This window comes from Gopherus flavomarginatus, chromosome 1, assembly GCF_025201925.1.
Source record: "Gopherus flavomarginatus isolate rGopFla2 chromosome 1, rGopFla2.mat.asm, whole genome shotgun sequence".
Lineage (NCBI taxonomy): Eukaryota > Metazoa > Chordata > Testudines > Testudinidae > Gopherus > Gopherus flavomarginatus.
This window is the reverse complement of record NC_066617.1, coordinates 83,916,422-83,936,476: the sequence shown is the minus strand read 5'-3', so window position 1 is coordinate 83,936,476 and position 20,055 is coordinate 83,916,422. Positions and strand designations below refer to the sequence as shown.

The window sequence follows — 20,055 nt, the reverse complement described above, 5'->3', positions numbered from 1 at the left end:
AAAAGATCCAAATGAGCAAGGCCATGAAAGACCTGATGGTTCTCAAAGTGGATGATAGTTAGCAAAGGCACTGCCTGGGGCCTTACATACTCTGAGGTCCCCTCTCAAGCTCTGTCTGGCTTCCATCTGTCTGGCTTCCCAGAGAAGATTCTTCTCTTCTGAAGCTTGTCCACCACCCCTTTCTTTGGTGTCTGAGTGTAATAACCTTAGTCCCAGATTTGGACCTTAGCGTCCAAAATATGGGGGTTAGCATGAAAACCTCCAAGCTTAGTTACCAGCTTGGACCTGGTACCTGCTGCCACCACCCAAAAAATTAGAGTGTTTTGGGGCACTCTGGTCCCTCTGAAAAACCTTCCCTGGGGACCCCAAGACCCAAATCCCTTGAGTCTCACAACAAAGGGAAATAATCCTTTTTCCCTTCCCCCCTCCAGGTGCTCCTGGAGAGATACACAGACACAAGCTCTGTGAATCCAAACAGAGTGAATCTCCCTCTCTGTTCCCAATCCTGGAAACAAAAAGTACTTTCCTCTTCACCCAGAGGGAATGCAAAATCAGGCTAGCCACTTCAACACACACAGATCTCCCCTGATTTCTTCCTCCCACCAATTCCCTGGTGAGTACAGACTCAATTTCCCTGCAGTAAAGAAAAACTCCAACAGGTCTTAAAAGAAAGCTTTATATAAAAAAGAAAGAAAAAATACAAATAGTCTCTCTGTATTAAGATGACACAATACAGGGCAATTTCTTAAAAGAATATTGAATAAACAGCCTTATTCAAAAAGAATACAAATCAAAGCACTCCAGCACTTATATTCATGCAAATACCAAAGAAAAGAAACCATATAACTTACTATCTGATCTCTTTGTCCTTACACTTAGAAACAGAAGACTAGAAAGTAGAACTACTTCTCCAAAGCTCAGAGAAAGCAGGCAGCCAGAAAACAAAGACCTTAGACACTCAATTCCCTCCACCCAAAGTTGAAAAAATCCGGTTTCCTGATTGGTCCTCTGGTCAGGTGCTTCAGGTGAAAGAGACATTAACCCTTAGCTATCTGTTTATGACACGCCCCCCAAATTGCAGACAGTGGGGAAGCTCACTGGCGGCGATTTCCTTCTAGAACTTGAAAATAAACAGATTAATACAACACATACACCTTTACATATACTCCTAAGTATATAACTAACAGACTTCTACATTTTAAGAACACTTTTTAACTACTGAATTCTGGGAAACTCTCACGGGAGAGTGCATCAGCAACTTTATTAGAAGCTCCTGTGATGTGTTGAATTTCAAAATCAAAATCTTGGAGAGCTAAACTCCAACGAAGAAGTTTCTTGTTGTTCCCCTTGGCAGTATGAAGCCACTTTAGTGCAGCATGGTCAGTTTGTAGTTGGAACCGCCGTCCCCAAACATATGGGCGTAGCTTTTCCAGGGCGTACACAATGGCATAGCATTCCTTTTCACTGACTGACCAGTGACTTTCCCTCTCAGACAGTTTCTTGCTGAGAAACACGACAGGATGGAAGTTGTGATCTGTTGCTTCCTGCATGAGCACTGCTCCTATACCACGCTCAGATGCATCCGTGGTTACTAGGAATGGCTTGTCAAAGTCCGGGGCCCTGAGCACAGGGTCAGACATGAGCGTTGCCTTAAGTTGGGTAAAGGCCTTTTGACACTCATCAGTCCACTTAACTGCATTTGGCTGGGTCTTTTTGGTCAGGTCGGTCAGTGGGGCAGCGATTTGGCTGTAGTGGGGTACAAATCGCCTGTAGTATCCGGCCAAGCCTAAGAAGGATTGGACCTGCTTCTTGGACCGTGGGACAGGCCACTTTTGGATAGCATCCACCTTGGCCTGTAGGGGGTTTATGGTTCCTCGACCCACCTGGTGCCCCAGGTAAGTCACTCTGTTTTGGCCTATTTGACACTTTTTGGCCTTAACAGTTAGTCCTGCCTGCCTGATGCGCTCAAAGACCTTTTCCAGGTGTAGTAGGTGTTCGGGCCAGGAGTCCGAAAAAATGGCCACATCATCGAGGTAGGCAACTGCAAATTCTCCCAGTCCAGCTAGTAGACCATCTACCAGCCTCTGGAAGGTGGCGGGTGCATTTCAAAGGCCGAAAGGAAGGACATTGAATTCATACACCCCCGCATGGGTGACGAATGCTGACCTCTCCTTGGCAGGTTCATCTAGCGGTACTTGCCAGTACCCCTTGGTTAAGTCTATTGTAGAGATGAACTGGGCACGTCCCAACTTCTCCAATAGCTCATCGGTACGTGGCATTGGATAGTTGTCCGGACGAGTTACAGCATTTAGCTTACGGTAGTCCACGCAAAAGCGTATTTCCCCATCTGGTTTGGGTACCAGAACCACTGGAGATGCCCATGCACTGGTAGATGGGCGGATTATACCCATCTGTAGCATGTTCTGGATCTCCCGTTCTATAGCAGCTTGGGCATGAGGAGACACTCGGTAGGGTGGGGTTCTGATTGGGTGAGCATTACCTGTATCAATGGAGTGGTATGCCCGTTCAGTCCGTCCTGGGGTGGCTGAGAACAATGGGGCGAAGCTAGTGCACAGCTCCTTGATTTGTTGCCGCTGCAGACGTTCCAGGGTGGTTGAGAGGTTCACCTCTTCCACGCCACCGTCTTTTTTCCCGTCGTAGTAGACACCGTCAGGCCACTCAGCATCATCTCCCTGGACTGTAAACTGACAAACCTGTAAGTCTCTGGAATAGAAAGGCTTGAGAGAATTAACATGGTACACTTTAGGCTTTAGTGAGGAATTGGGAAATGCTATGAGGTAGTTTACAGCTCCCAGGCGCTCTTGGACCGTGAAGGGCCCTTCCCATGATGCTTCCATCTTATGGGCCTGTTGCGCCTTCAAGACCATAACCTGGTCTCCTACCTTGAAGGACCGATCTCTGGCATGTCTGTCATACCAGGCCTTTTGCTCTTCCTGAGCATCCTTTAGATTCTCTCTAGCAAGGGCTAAAGAGTGTCGGAGGGTGCTTTGTAGGTTGCTTACAAAGTCCAGAATGTTAGTTCCTGGAGAAGGCGTAAACCCCTCCCATTGCTGCTTTACCAACTGTAATGGCCCCTTAACCTCGTGACCATACACAAGTTCAAATGGTGAAAACCCTAAACTGGGATGTGGTACAGCCCTGTAGGCAAACAGCAACTGCTGCAACACTAGGTCCCAATTATTGGAGAATTCGTTGATGAATTTTCGTATCATGGCCCCCAAAGTTCCATTGAACCTTTCCACCAGGCCATTGGTTTGATGGTGGTACGGGGTGGCAACCAAGTGATTCACCCCATGAGTTTCCCACAGTTTTTCCATGGTCCCTGCCAGGAAATTAGACCCTGAATCTGTAAGGATGTCAGAGGGCCAACCTACCCTGGCAAAGATGTCTGTTAGGGCCAGGCACACAGTGTTAGCCCTGGTGTTGCCTAGAGCGACTGCTTCTGGCCATCGGGTAGCAAAGTCCACTAAAGTCAGTACGTACTGCTTTCCTCTGGGCGTCTTTTTTGGGAAAGGGCCCAGAATATCCACAGCTACTCGCTGAAATGGGACCTCAATTATGGGGAGTGGCTGGAGAGGGGCCTTGACCTGGTCTTGAGGCTTTCCCACTCTTTGGCATACCTCACAAGACCGGACATACTTGGCAACGTCCTTGCCCATCCCCTCCCAGTGGAAGGACTTTCCCAACCGGTCCTTGGTTCTGTTCACCCCAGCATGGCCACTGGGATGATCATGGGCTAAGCTTAAGAGCTTCCCCCGGTACTTAGTTGGAACCACCAACTGTTTTTGCGGCTGCCATTCTTCCCGGTGTCCACCAGAAAGAATTTCCTTGTATAAAAGTCCTTGGTCTATAACAAACCGGGATCGATTAGAAGAGCTGAGAGGCGGTGGGGTGCTCCGTGCCGCCGCCCAAGCTTTTTGAAGGCTGTCATCCGCTTCCTGCTCAGCCTGGAACTGTTCCCTTGAGGCTGGGGTCACCAGTTCTTCCTCAGACTGTGGACTTGGGCTTGGTCCCTCTGGAAGCGATGTAGGTGATGGGGTTGTTTCCGCTGCTGGTGAACCGCTCTCCGCTGGTGCACCTGAGGGTATTTCAGGCTCTGGCTGAGCCTTTTGGGTATGGCTGTCTTTTGCTTCTGCCAGTTCTGGCTCGCTGGCGCCCTCTGGCGTTGAGTTTGAAGATGTAGTTGCACTTGCTGGTGCTGGTTGCTGTTCCAGTTCCGGGCCTGGGACTGGAGATGCTGTGGCTGTTTCAGTGGTAGGCATGGAATCTGGGTCCACTACCTCTGTCTGGGTCTCTGGTAACACAGACGGGGCCTCTGTGGACGGCTCAGGAACAGGAATGGGTCTGGAAGCTTGCCTGGTTTGGCTACGTGTAACCATTCCCACTCTCTTGGCCCGCCTCACCTGGTTGGCCAAGTCTTCCCCCAGTAGCATGGGGATAGGATAATTGTCATAGACTGCAAAAGTCCACATTCCTGACCAGCCTTTGTACTGGACAGGCAGTTGAGCTGTAGGCAAGTCTACAGCTTGTGACATGAAGGGGTAAATTGTAACTTTGGCCTTTGGGTTGATGAATTTGGGGTCAACGAAGGATTGGTGGATAGCTGACACTTGTGCCCCCGTGTCTCTCCATGCAGTAACCTTCTTTCCGCCCACTCTCAAATTTTCCCTTCGCTCCAAGGGTATTTGAGAGGCATCCGGGCCTGGGGATCTTTGGTGTGATGGTGGTGTAATGAATTGCACTCGCATGGTGTTCTTGGGACAGTTGGCCTTGATATGTCCCAGTTCATTACACTTAAAGCATCTTCCATCTGATGGGTCACTGGGCCGAGGTGAGTTACTGGAGACTGGTGAGGTTGAAGGGTAGGGTATCTGTGGCTTTACTTGGGTGGTATGTGGGGTCTTTGGCTGTCCTCGGTTGTAGGGTTTATGGTCTGTGTGCCCCCTGGGGTAATCGTTCCCCTTGACAGTAGCTTTCTTGCTTTCTGCCAGTTCCATCCATTTGGCTCCAATCTCCCCCGCCTCAGCGATATTCTTGGGGTTTCCATCTTGTATGTACCGCGTGATGTCTTCAGGAACACCATCCAAGAACTGCTCCATTTGTATGAGGAGGTTCAGTTCTTCCAAGGTTTGAATGTTGTTTCCTGTTAGCCAGGCCTCATAGTTTTTTGCAATGTAGTAGGCGTGTTTGGGAAATGACACCTCGGGTTTCCACTTTTGGGTTCTGAAGCGCCGACGGGCATGATCTGGGGTTATCCCCATCCTGTATCTGGCCTTGGTTAGAAAAAGTTTATAGTCATTCATTTGGTGCTTAGGCATTTCAGCTGCCACCTCTGCTAAAGGTCCACTGAGCTGTGACCTCAATTCTACCATGTACTGGTCTTCGGGAATGCTGTACCCAAGACAGGCTCTTTCAAAATTTTCCAAGAAGGCCTCGGTGTCATCACCTGCCTTGTAGGTGGGAAATTTCCTGTGCTGTGGAGCAATATTGGGCACCGGGTTGTTAGGGTTGGCTGGCACATGCAGCCCAGCTTTTGCCAATTCCAGTTCATGTTTTCTCTGTTTTTCCTTCTCTTCATTCTCTTTTTGTTGTTTTTCCATTTCTTTTTGTTGTTTTTCCATTTCTTTTTGGTGCTTTTCCATTTCTCGGCGGTGCTTTTCCATTTCTCGGCGGTGGGCCACCTCTTCTTCTTCTAGTTTTCTTTTGTGTGCTGCCTCTTGGGCCGCCTGTTCTCTTTGGAAGGCTGCCAGTTTGATGCTTTCTTTCTTTTCTTTCATCTCCATCTGTCGCCTGTGTTCAGCTTCTTTGATTTGTTTTTCGGCGTCAATTTTTGCCTTAGAAGTCATGGTTCCTGTTTTCTTGTGTTGGGGTGCCCTCCGGTGTTTATCTTCTGAACTGCAGGTTCTCTGTTGCCTCCTGAAGTCTGCCTAGCAACAGTGCTTTTTTCCCTTTCTCTCTCTAGCTAATGTTCAATGAAGGGAAACCAGAAAAACCACTTTATTTGCATGCATATAAGTGCCGGTACTTGCCTCCTAATGGGAGGGCTATTGCATGACAAAAGACCCTCAACAGTTTCTTAATGGCTTCTCGCTTAACATGCAAGCCACAAACTGCGAGAGAGAGCAGAAAAAAAAATTCTCTCTGGTTCCCTTTTAAAACCAACTGCTTCTCTCTGCTAAAAAGCCCTTAGCAGAGAAAAGAAAAATATAATATTTCTACTGGCTTCTGGGTTCTGTCTATCTCCCACCAGCTGCCACTCATGTAATAACCTTAGTCCCAGATTTGGACCTTAGCGTCCAAAATATGGGGGTTAGCATGAAAACCTCCAAGCTTAGTTACCAGCTTGGACCTGGTACCTGCTGCCACCACCCAAAAAATTAGAGTGTTTTGGGGCACTCTGGTCCCTCTGAAAAACCTTCCCTGGGGACCCCAAGACCCAAATCCCTTGAGTCTCACAACAAAGGGAAATAATCCTTTTTCCCTTCCCCCCTCCAGGTGCTCCTGGAGAGATACACAGACACAAGCTCTGTGAATCCAAACAGAGTGAATCTCCCTCTCTGTTCCCAATCCTGGAAACAAAAAGTACTTTCCTCTTCACCCAGAGGGAATGCAAAATCAGGCTAGCCACTTCAACACACACAGATCTCCCCTGATTTCTTCCTCCCACCAATTCCCTGGTGAGTACAGACTCAATTTCCCTGCAGTAAAGAAAAACTCCAACAGGTCTTAAAAGAAAGCTTTATATAAAAAAGAAAGAAAAAATACAAATAGTCTCTCTGTATTAAGATGACACAATACAGGGCAATTTCTTAAAAGAATATTGAATAAACAGCCTTATTCAAAAAGAATACAAATCAAAGCACTCCAGCACTTATATTCATGCAAATACCAAAGAAAAGAAACCATATAACTTACTATCTGATCTCTTTGTCCTTACACTTAGAAACAGAAGACTAGAAAGTAGAACTACTTCTCCAAAGCTCAGAGAAAGCAGGCAGCCAGAAAACAAAGACCTTAGACACTCAATTCCCTCCACCCAAAGTTGAAAAAATCCGGTTTCCTGATTGGTCCTCTGGTCAGGTGCTTCAGGTGAAAGAGACATTAACCCTTAGCTATCTGTTTATGACACTGAGCATGCACAACAGGACTGGGGCTGAGAACAGGGGGGTACCTGGGTCTAGTATTTTGCCTTTTAACCCCTTCAGACCCAATATGGAGTTTGTGTACCCCATCACACTCCCCGCACTTGAGACCTTGGACCACCAGGGACTGCTGTTTTATCAACAATTCCTGATGGCCAGTGATATCAAAGGCAATTGAAAGACTTATCATAATCAGTGATGGTAGTTTTTTATTATCCATTAGTATATGAGATCAATCCCTACATTCAGCAGCAGCACAAGGCACCAGCGATCCAAGCATGTGCTTGGGGCAGCAAGACATGGGGGGCACCCTGCTGGTCCCTGCAAGAGCGGCAGTCAGGCAGCCTTTGGCGGCTTGCCTGCAGGAGGTCCACTGGTCCCATGGGTTTGGCAGCAATTTGGCGGAAGGTATGCCGAAGCCGCAGGACAGGTGGACCTCCCGCAGGCAAGCCCCCGAATCCGCAGGACTGGGGAACTCCCGCAGGCAAGCCGCCGAAGACTGCCTGACTGCCGTGCTTGGGGCGGCAAAAAAGCTAGAGCCACTCTGACTACATTAAGGCTGTTTCAATATCATGAGACCATCTAAAGACTGATTGAAATGTGTCAAAATAAACTGATAAGTCCAAGGACATATGATAGTTTTGGGACTATCAATCATAGATATTCAAAAGTATTCATAGATTCACAGGCTAGAAGAGACCATTGTTATCATCTGGTCTGATCTCCTTTATAACATAGTCCACACAACTTCCTCAAAATAATTCCTGGAGTATATCTTTTTAGAAAACTATCCAATCGCGATTTAATAATTGTCAGTGATGGAGAGTGGTAAGTTGTCTCAATGGTTAAGTACTCTCACTGCTAAAAGTTTTCACTTTATTTCCAGTCTGAATTTGTCAGCTTCAGCTTCCAGCCATTGGATTATGTTATACCTTTTTCTGCTTGACTCAAGATCATTGTTAAATACTTGTTCCTATATACGTACTTAGAGATTGTAAGGTCACCTCTTAACCTTCTCTATCTTAAGCTAAATGGACTGGTTTCTTGAGTCTATCACTATAAGGCATGTTTTCTAATTCTTTAAGCATTCTCATGAATCGTCTCTGAATCTTCTCCTATTTTTCAACATCTTTCTTGAATTGTGGGCACCAAAACTGGACGCAGTATTCCAGGAGTGGTTGCGCCAGTGCCAAATACAGAGGCAAAATAACCTCTCTACTCAAACTCAAGAGTCTCCTGTTTATGTAATCAAGGATTGCATTAGTCCTTTTGGGCACACCATCACACTGCAAAGTCATGTTCAGCTGATGATCCACCATGATCCCCAAATCCTTTTCAGAGTCACTGCTTCCCAGGACAACATCCCCTGTAGTGCAAGGGCTTGTCTACATTTATAGTGCTGCAGCTGCACCAGTGCGGCTGCTGCGCTGTAGTGCTTATTGAAGACACCACCTACACTAATGTGAAAGCTTCTTCCATTGGCATAGACACTCCACCTCCCCAAGAAGTGGTAGTTATATTGATGGGAGAAACCTTCTTGTCAACATAGCTCTGTCTATACTGGGGGTTAAGTTGATATAATTATGTTGCTCAGGGGTATGGACTTCAAAACCCCTCAGTGATATACTTATACCAATATAAGATTATAGTGTAGACCAAGGCTCAGTATGGCCTACACTCTTTGTTCCTAGATATAGAGATTAGATCTACTCAACAGAAAAGAAAGACTCCAGATTTTGAAGAGTGCTTTTTTTCAAGACTTTTCACACCATTGTATCATTCTGGAACATTCAACTTCTTCACTGATTTCCAGTTTCTTAGTATAGCCCTTTAGCCACTTCAGGAATTTGTTTTGTTATCAGATAGCACAACATGAACCATTAGCAATGTGTTCGCTGCAAAATTTTGCTTTATCTTTCCACTTTTGCCTTTACAAAACCAGAAGAAAAATGACTATCTTACATTGTCTTTAGTACTAATCTTCCCCCAGGCAGATCTGCACAAGCTGTGAATAGACAATTATAGTGACTCCCACAATTATTATAAGTGAAAATTAAATATCAAAATGGGAAAGTGTACACTGCTGTACTTCAGCTGCCAAGGTGCCTAGCTACCTAGCCAAACAAATATTAACATATACTTTATTTTACAAACACTTAAGGATTACAATCATAAATACCCACAGCATGCCACAACCTTAAAACTACTGCACTGACAATCCCAGGATTTCAAGATGAAAAAAATTCTACATTCCTGGGCCCCAAACCGGCATTCCCATGAGCATAATGCCTTTCAGATGTTTGAACTAGGGATCCAGAAATTGCGAGGCTGAAAAATTGTTTAGGGGTTGCTTACCTTAACCATGATAGTGTCCACGCATGCTATGTCTATTAAGTACATGTAACTCTCCAGAATTTGTTCTGAAAAACCAGTTCTGCAGGGGACAAAAGAAAAAGATTGAAATCCGATAACATGTTATAAGGTAATCATTATGGTTAACCTGCCCTGCCTTAATGAGGAGTATCATGCTGTTCACTCACAAATAGAGGATAGTTAGTATCACATTTCATTTTTCCTACATACTGGAGGTCTGGGTCAAAGAAAACACAGCTGACTTTAGTTTTTTCTTATAGTTCATAATGTAAATGCATTCATAGGTTCATAGAGTTTAAAGACAGAAGGGACCATGAGATCATCTACTCTGTCCTGCAGTATATCACAGTCCTTTAAATTTCACCCACTTACAACTGTATTGAACTCAGTAACTTGTGTTTGACTAAATATATCTTTCTAAAATGCAGAAGGGATGGAGTGGTGCGAAGTAACAAGGCAAGGACAAGAGGGCAACAGTCCAAGGGGGGAGAGGCCCTAGGACCACCAGGTCCTTACTATTCCCTCTCTAAATCTAGGAGTCCTTGTGGCACCTCAGAGACTAAGGTGCCACAAGGACTCCTCATGGTTTTTACTGATACTGACTAACACGGCTACCACTCTGAAACCTATCTAAATCTAGAATCCCATCCTCCCCCCACCCCAACAAAATCAATGTTGTTATAGAGCTGTAAAGCTGGTGTGGAAGCAAAGTTCGGCCAGTTGTCTCCAAAGGGCAAGGTTTGAATTAACACCGATAGAGAATTTGGCCCACAGAAATTCTAAGTGGGAAAGATCTGCCCTTCTCCCTATTGGTGGGACTGGTCTTTACACATATTGTCAACTACTTTTCTTGGCTAACAGATGTATTGGAGCATACGCTTTCGTGGGTGAATACCCACTTCGTCTGACATTACATGCATCTGACGAAGTGGGTATTCACCCACGAAAGCTTATGCTCCAATACATCCATTAGTCTTAAAGGTGCCACAGGACTCTCTGTTGCTTTTTACAGATCCAGATTGACACGGCTACCCCTCTGATAGTTTTCTTAGGCTGCTTTTGAAATGACTTCCCAACAGAGCTGAATAGCCCCAACTTTCATAGCTCTATCTAGGTACTTATATAGCTCCCATCACCACGATGCTCAGAGAAGCTGCATGAACATTAATTAAAGTATCCTTGCAATACTTTTCAAATGGGAAACAAAAGTTATACAGGCAGTTTGTGGAATAGATATACTTCTCCTGAGTTCCAGATGAAGAAGGCAGACAAAATAAATACAGTACAGCACAACATGGTTTTCCTAACCTTGTCAGCTCAGAATCACATGGAAGCATGTGGATGACTCTATTGCAACATGGTCGTTCATGGTTTCTCTTCGCTTAGTAGCTCTAAGTACTGACAAGGTCCCCATCATCATAGACTCATACATTCCAAGGCCAGAAAAGACCATTGTGATAACACAGGCCATAGAACCTCCCCAAAATAATTCCTAGAAAGTCTCTTTTTGAAAAACCTCTAATCTTGATCTAAAAATGGTCAGTGATGGAGAATCCACCATGATGTGTGGCAAACTGTTCTAACAGCTGAAATACTTTCTCAGTTAAAAATTGTGTGCTTATTTCCACTTTGAACTTGTCTAGCTTCAGCTTTCAGCCATCGGATCATATTATACCTTCTCTGCTAGATTAATGAACCCCATTATTAAATATTTTTTCCACGTAGATACTTACAGATTGTAATCAAGTCAGCCATTACCCTTCTCTTCGTTATGCTTAATAGATTGAGCTCCTTGAGTTTGTCACTGTAAGGCAGGTATCATCATAGTATCCCAGTGCCTCCCAGGTATTTTGAAACAACCCTGCCAGGTAAGAGAAATAGCTTGATTAATTTAGAAGGGGGAAGGTGTTATATGTTTCATGTGTGAGATCTGTGTTGTTTACACTGAAACCTTGAAGAGTGGTGTCTTCACCACACTTTTGTTTTTTAATCCCAATCTCTTGTTCTAAAAGCTAAATTATGCCCTCTGATATACTGATGGAACTTTCATTGGTTTCAATGGGAGTGTAGTGGGGGGGGTGTCCCTCGCTCCTGCCCAGAAGGGCTTAAAACAGCCCTAGCAGAGGGCTGGGGCAGGGGAAAAGCTAGGCTGATTGGGGAAGTAAGCATAGCTGGAAGCCATGCCCCAATCAGGCCTCAGATGGCCCTATACAAGAGACTGTGAGCCAGGAGCTCACCAGTCTCTCTCTAGTGGTAGAGGGAAATGGACCTGAGCAGAGTATCTGAGTGGAGCAGGGCTGGGGAAAGGCAGAGCAGCTGGGGAGGCTCCAGCCTGGAAAGCCCCAGGCTATGGCCTAGCAGAAGGCCAATGGGTACTGGGGGTTGCAGGGGGCAGTCCACGAGTAGATAGAGGCAGCAGGTCCAAACCCTCCTTGCCAGTGATGAATGGCTTTTACACTGCAGTCTGCCCCAGGGAATGGGGGCTAGATGAGGACTGGCAGTAGCCCAGCCTGAGGCAAGGTGGGGATAGTGGGTGGGGGTTCCCTGAGGAGGGGACACCCTGAGACTGAGGGGTGTATGGCCAGGGAGCTGCACTCCAGATAATGGGGCACCAGGTTTGGGAGGGACAGTGGGGCCAAGTGGTAGTGGGAAGGTGCTCTGGAGGCTGGATGAGCTAACTCCCTGAGACAACCAGCAAGGAGTGCTGCAGGGGTGAGTCCTGAATCATTTACAGGGAGCAATATCTGAGTAAATCTTCCCTGAAACATTTCCTACACACACACACAGACAGCATGAGTGGCAAGATGAGCTAGCTACCTTGAGTACATATCTAGGGTCTCAGATGGGCTAGCCCATCCCTCTACTCATGCTGCCACAGCTACACACTATTTTTAGCATGCTAGGTTGATCAGAGCTAGCATGAGTATGTCTCCTCAAGCTGGGACTTACATCCCCAACTTGAAGTGTAGACATATCCTTAAAAACTGAAATCCTGCCCACATGGAAGTTGATGGTAAAACTTCTGTCAACTTCAGTGGGGCCAGAATTTCTCCTTAAGTGTTTCAAAAAATACAAAACTACCATAGTAAGAGCAAGTCTAACATGCAAAGGTCATTCAAGTCATCTTAATTACTTCTTTTCTTCTCTCCTAAATCTGTGAAATTTTCCTGCCTTCTCCTCTTCCAACTTCCTGGCTTGCAATATGCACTTCTAGGTTGTTTGTTCCTCTCACCATGTCACTCTGGTCAGTCTTAGCTCATTCACCTGTCTGTTATGCATCTGGTACAGTGCAGTAGCTGTAGCTCACAAACTCGCCATTTCCAGAAGTAACAGCTAAGGGATCTTACAGCCTTTGTGCATGTGTGTCTCTCTCTCTCTGGCTTCTGGAACTCCACATACAAGAATTGTTCTTTCCTATGTAGAAATACAGTAATACACCACAATCCAAAATTTTGTCCTTTCTAATTATTTTTTCTTTGCAGTTCTCTACAAGGTCCTAGTGCTAGATTTCTCTGTACCAAAGCCCAGAGGTTTTTAATTCTTTCATTTTTTACAAGTGTGCAGTTCATGGATTTTAAGGTTATATCCTATGCTACAACCTTAAGAAAGAAGCATTCGCAACTATTTCTCAAGATGCAGGTACATTATTTTCCCCTTCTTTTGCCTGAACCCTCAGCTGAACTGGAACTCTTCTTGACACCACTGAGGCAAGGGAGGAAAGAGGGCAAATATGGCTATAAGCGATCTCTGCACTCCCTCACTCCTCAGGGCTGCCTGGGTCTGGTTCAGTTCCCAGCATGATTTAAAGGAGCCTTAGGGCTGCTCTAATTTACTCTAACTTGTAACAGCTTCTAGGGACCAATAAGCCAAATGGGGACTGCCACTCTAGTCTTGACACCTCTCTCCAAACAGGTGTGTAACCAGTAAAGGCCCTGTTTACTGTTGCCCCCATACCCTGTGTGCAAAGTGGGTGTAAAGGGCAGGGCCACCCAGTGAGGAGGGCAATTGGGGCAATTTGCCCTGGGCCCTGCGGGGCCCCCACAAGAGTTTTTCAGGGCCTCTGGAGCTTCTTCTGCTCCCGGTCTTCGCTGGTGGGGGGTCCCCTGCAGCCGAATTACCGCCGAAGCGGGACGTGCCGCCGAAGTGTAGGTCTTCGGCGGTAATTTGGAAGCGGGGGGCCCCTGCCGCAGGTCTTCGGAGCACTTCGGCGGCGGGTCCTGAAGCGAAAGGACTCCCCACCGCCAAATTACTGCCGAAGCGGGGGCCCCCCATCGCCGAAGCCCCCAGGCCCCCGGAATCCTCTGGGCAGCCCTGGTTAAAGGGCTCCCACTCTGAGCTGTCAGCACCCTGCACTGACTTTGGCCTGCACCAAGTACAGCACAACGGTGTATACCCACTGCTGGAACAATTTGTATAGTGGGGGTGCTGAGAGCCATTGAACCAGCCCGCACACGCCCCATACCTGATGGAAAGCAGGTCAAGCAGCACCCAGGCCTGGGAATTGAACCCAATCAGCAGCAAGCCCCTGGCTAACGCCTGCCCCCAAGGGGAGAGTCGGGTTGGGCTTCCCGCCCGTGGTGGGAGCGGGCAAACTCAGCTTGGTAACGCGTTAAACTTCCCTGTCCGCTGGCGCGGCCTCTGCTCCCCACTCCCGGAGGCTGTGGGAGGAGAGGGAGGGGAAAGGCGTGTCTCGCCCCGGCTCGGGCTGCCGCTGCTCCTACTGCGCCTGCTGCTGGAGGCAGAGCGGCGCTATAAAAGAACTGGCGCGGCGCCGGCTCCGGCCTCAGTCAGCGCCTCTGCTCACGCCGTGGAGTCAGCGAGCAGCGCGGCTTGCGAGCCAAGGGGCCGCGGAGAGAGTGGGCGCTCGCTCCGGGCAACCCCAATGCGTGGACTATCTGCGGCTGCACTATGCTGGAGCCACAGTGCCGCTGAAGGGAGATTGCACGCGGCCGGCTGGGCTGGACTGCAGCGCTGTCGTTCCTTATGAAGAAGACACAAGTGAGTACATAGACCCAGCGCGCTTCAGGAGGCAGGGAGCATCCGAGGTGCTGGGGGGATGGAGGGCTCAAGGAGGCGCGCAGCTCAATGGGAACTTTTCTAAAAAAACAAATTTGCGTGCTGGGGACGAATCTGATCACTGGCCAGACCCATGCAGAGAAAAGCGTTCAAGATGCAGGCGCTAGAGGTAATTCGGGAGCCAGCTTGCCCTACCTGGCTGTGTAACTGGTTTTAGGTGAGATTGGCTGCTGTCCCTTAAGATCTGCTTCAGGCTCTGGAGTATTAAAGGGCTTAGTTTATTAAAGTCTCGATTATTAGAGAGACTCATAGCTGCTAGCACGTGGATTTGGGTGGAGTAGAAATGTAAACCCCTTTTCCACCACCTAAGCCTCGGCAGGTTGGGTGCTTCAGGTTCAGCTGTCGCTAACGCGAGACAGTGCTGGCATGGGAAGCGGGAGGTTCTGGACGCCTTGCAAGGGCAGATCGGTTCCAATGATTAATAATAACATAGCTATTTTACGGAGGAGGGGGGAGCTGAAGAATCCTTCCTATCGGCATTCTCACGTACCAAGCAATTTGTGGAAAAGTTCCAAGAAAGTAAAAATCTTATCATAGAAGATCTCAGAAGTCAGCTGGGAATGTGACCTCAATAAATAAGTTACATGTGTTGTGTGCGATAGACACATTAGAAACGTATGTTCTAAACACAGTGGACCCACAACATGAAATAACTCGAGGCGAAATATAGGTCATGGTCACTAGCTTCATTCAAGTAGCTTGTACTATATAGCATGTCAAATACATTTTAGATGGCTATTTGGCATTCTTCCCCTTGCCCTTTCCCACCCCAGTAATAAAGAATTGCTCTGTACATTTGGTGGATTATGTGCCATTATTTCTCCCAAGTTCTATGTGAGATTACAATTACTGTACTGTTTACATTTTAAAAAGGGGGTGAGGGAAGGCACAGTTGATAAGAAGGCAGCAGGAAAATAATCTTATTTCAAAAATCACTGGAAACTGTTTAAAGGCAAGAGTTTAGGGCCTGATCCTGCAAGGTGCTGAGTACCCTCAACTCCCACAGACATCAGAGAGAGCCAAGGGTATCTCAGAAGATCGTGCTGTTGGAGAGAGAGAAGGAATAGTGGAACTCCTGCCATGCCCTACTCTCACTGCTCCCTTTGGTGAGCAGCTGCTACCCTTCTGGTGACTGCTGGTTCCCCTTTCTCCTTATCTGGAGGCTCCCCACTTTGCTCCTCTCCTCTCTCTGTTACCGCTGCGCACACATGGTCCTTTTCCCTGATCATTCATTTAGAGCCTTGGTGTACATCTAGGACTAATGGGCTATGGTTTAAAAAAAAATCACGCTGAAAAAAATCAGGAAAAATTTCCTCCCTGTGATCTACTAAGAGGCTAATAGTCTTCCAAGAGCAGTGGTGGAACAGGAAGCCCCCATCACTTGGAATGTTTAAAATTGGCTTGGAGATGGCAGTAGAAAATATACTGTGTAGGGACCAAAACTTTCTGGCAGTAGCTCTAGGTGTCAGCACTAATTAATCTTTTCCATCTTTAATGTATGTGACATCCAACCACATGTTTATACTAAAATGATCAAGATGTAAATGGCCATGTCTTAACATTCACTTGTGCTGAATGGGGGTGGCTGACACCTCCAAACTATTGTTTCAAACCTTGTGAGCAAACTCAGCAAAGCAGCAGTGAACATGTTATTCACTAGTGTTGCTTTGCTATAATCTTTTTTTATACTTTTTGTTTAAAATGGGTTGGATACCGGGAGAGAGCCAGCATGTTGCTCTAACCCCTACCAGTTTACTTTTAAACTTGTTTATGGGGAAGAGAATGAAATTGTTCAGCAAGTAGTTAAGAATTATGGTAAAGTAATTTACAGTCCTAGTGAAAGGAAATGTTCAACTTTTTTAAAATATCAAAACATTTTTCCAAATTCACAAATACAGAGCAAAGCAGGCATAATGGATCCCACCCATTCAGCTGGGAAAAGCAGGAAGTCCTGGCATTCCATAGCATATGGTTTAGCTCAGGGGTTTTCAAATAGTGGCTTAGCTTTGTGGAACTGCTTCTGTCACTGATGTGAAGCAACTTGTCAGCCTTCAAGCAGTTGTGCTCCCCTCCCCCCCCCAAACTTAACCCATCCCCCACAAACAAACCACCAAACAACACAATAATTTGCATCCTGCAGAGCTTTTGCGTGTTCTTTTCAGAATTCAACCTGTGAGCTAAGGTAATGGGTTAGCAAACAGACAGGAGGAGAAAACCAAACTAATCATCACCCTGAAGAGATCAAAGCAGAGGGAACTGTAAACTGAAAGATTTTTTCACTAAAACTATCCATTTCTACATACAGAGAAAGAAAACTACAAAATGGTGTGTTTAATCAAATAGTGGAATTGCACTGAAGTGAGTTAGTGTTGTCTTGTTCCTCCCTATTTACATAAACATCCATTATGATTGCTGCAGAGAAAAGGAGGGGGATTGGAAGGCTGGGAAGGAAGTTGTTCACTAGATCTGTGTTAAGAAAGGTCAAGCTGAGCAAGATCAGACTGCCTTGAAAAACTACTTAAATAGAAAAAAAAGAATCTTGGTTTACGTTTAAGATAATGTTACACAAGACTGAGGCCATGGCTACACTGGCGGTTTACAGCACTGCAACTTTCGCGCTCAGGGGGTGTGAAAAAACACCCCCCTGAGCACTGCAAGATACAGCGCTGTAAAGCCTCAGTGTAAACAGTGCCGCAGCTCTGGGAGCGCGGCTCCCAGCGCTGCAAGCTACACCCGTAGAGGATGTGGAGTACCTGCAGCGCTGGGAGAGCTCTCTCCCAGCGCTGGCACTGCGACCACACTCGCACTTCAAAGCGCTGCCGCTGCAGCGTTTGAAGTTTCAAGTGTAGCCATACCCTAAGGTGTTTAACTATTTCAACTAACAGAGTGGTAGCCATGTTAGTCTGTATCAGCAAAAAGAACGAGGAGTACTTGTGGCACCGTAGAGACCAACAAATTTATTTGAGCATAAGCTTTCCTGGGCTTATACTCAAATAAATTTATTAGTCTCTAAGGAGCCACAAGTACTCGTTCTTTTTATTTCAGCTAAGGGACTAGTAGAGGGATACATATCTACAAGTAAAGTGCTGATGGACAGTGGAAAAAATATGTGCTGTTAAAAACTTGGTTCAAAAGAACACGATCAAGTTTATCATTTTATTTTCCGCAGTCATACAGTCTGTGACCTGACAAAATTAGGGATACTGCAAAGAATTGGTTCATCAATAATTTAAATGCTGAAACTGTTTCTTCAAAAACTATGCATTTTGGTAAAAAAATAAAATCTCTATTTTAAACACACCAACAGCTCCTGGCTATGTCAAAAAATGATGGTAATTCTCTTTTTTTTAAATATGGTTTAACATTTAGGGTCCAATCCTTTCCATTTTTACTATGTGACTAGTCCCATGGAAGTAATCTAATTGAAGGATTACTCTCATGAGAGGCTTTGCAGGATTATGCTCTTAGTAATTAAACATTAATACTGGAAGTGAGTCTATATTCTTTTATATTATTTTATATAATATTTTATAATATTACATAATATGAAAACAAACAATATCACTTATGGCAAAACAACCTTTTAAATATGAGAAAATATGGCGAGTAATGATGCTATAATACTGTTTACCAGAATATTTAGTAAATCTCTGACTTTCTTATTCTTTGTTTAATTAAAGGACAATCTAAATTGGTTCAGATTCATTAAGAAACAGTACAGGTAGGGGTCATCACACAGAGCTAACTAGAAAAACTGGAGCTAGTGGTAGTGGCACCCACTATTGAAATGGCTAAATGTTTCAGAATTTTGACCTGCAGCATCAGACTAGACACAACCTCCTGGAGACCTTAATAGTGGAAAAGAGCTTAAGGCAAAATGAAGCTTTTCACTGTTGAATGGGTGCATTCAATGCCAGTGGTTACGTGACCTTCTGGGCTTCGTTCATGGGACAGTCTTAGCTTTACTACATTCTTGGGCACTGGAGAGGAAGCCTGTGTATTAGTATGAAGTACAATCAAACTATATAAGAAGGAAGCTGACAGAAAGCGGAGAAGCAAATTATATATTTCTGTCCTGCATAATAGCATGCTAAAACAAAAAAGAAGATATGTGTCCAGTGCAAAACAATGTATTGTGAAAGCATTCAGAGGCATTCCCAACAAACAAAGGTTGAACTTCTAATCAGTCTCTCCTGCTCTGCACAGTTATTCAAATGGATTGCAGTGTGTAGCTCTTTCTCCTCTTGAAGTCCACAGAAGTAAAGTATGGATCTCCACAGATGCTGCTTGGGAGACAGAACAGAATGTCTAGGAGCTAGGAGGATGCCATACCATAACCAGTCCTCAGAGAACTGAGCTGAGAGTCCAGATAGGGCTTCCTCCCTACCCAGTTTTGATTCTGTCTCTAGAAGACTGGTTTACTTAATTTGTTGTGGACAGTGCATTATGAATACTCTGAAGGAAGGCTTATAAAGAAACACCAGCAGGATGGTCTAAAAGACTGCTGTCTTTTTTGGGGGTGTTTTGGATATTTAATATGGTGATTTGCCCTGCTCGCTTGCATTTCATGTCCATGGGTTTGTGTACCTGTAATTTGTGATCCAGTGTAGGGGGAAATTTCTTGTATAATATGAAATATGTCCCAATAATCTATTTCTGACATGTAAGTCTGACTTTATCACTGAAATTCACGTTGTCCTATTGTTCAACCAGTTAAAACTGAGATGCTAGCTAAAGTTACTGTTGTCCTATCAGTTTGATGTTATGTAGCTTAATGGTACACTGGCTCACGTAATCACCATATGGTGCGAAAGTTCAGTGTTGGCAAAATGTTCACTTTGGCTTGGGGAGGGCAATGCTAAGTATGTAGAATGTAAACATAGCACCCATTATTTAAAGCAAAGCATGAAAAATATCCCTCTATGCAATTGCATTTGAGTGGTGTGGGAACTGACAGAAGAAAATGGAAGCGTTGATTCTATATTTGGTCTTTGGTATGCCAGATTAGTTAACCTTCCAAATACACTTCAAACTGATCTGTTTTCCTGGGATTTGAGATGAAGGAGATGGAAGAATATAACGTGAGTGGAGAGAGGGAGGTTCACTTTTTTTGACTTTTATTGCTGGTAATTATCTGAGCTGGGGCAGTGTATTTAATTGTATTTATTAATTTTTATTCTGTGAGTTTTTAATATATGAAAACACATTTAATGTAGTAAATAAATTCTTGTATACAGCATGTATTGATTGTGGTGGGAGGTTTTAATTATTATTACCAGACGTAAGTGTAAATATCAGATATTTATCTGTATAAGAATGAAAATGGAAAACATAATACACTTAGGATCTGCCAGGAAAAAATAAAATTCTGGGTCAAGTGTTTTTAATTAAAACAATGTCCATGCAAAATTGTTGAGGTTAATAAAGGCTGATAAATTATTTC

General features: G+C 45.2%; 1 protein-coding gene across 1 annotated transcript in view; it reads left to right on the top strand.

The window, feature by feature from the left end:
• Nucleotides 1-14,309: 14,309 nt before the first annotated feature.
• Nucleotides 14,310-20,055, top strand: part of KITLG (KIT ligand) — an 83,289-nt gene continuing 77,543 nt past the window's right edge. Inside the window, exon 1 of the mRNA XM_050935852.1 lies at nt 14,310-14,534. Within this exon, the coding sequence (XP_050791809.1) occupies nt 14,520-14,534 (15 nt within the window). The 5' untranslated portion in view covers nt 14,310-14,519. The remainder of the gene's footprint in view (nt 14,535-20,055) is intronic.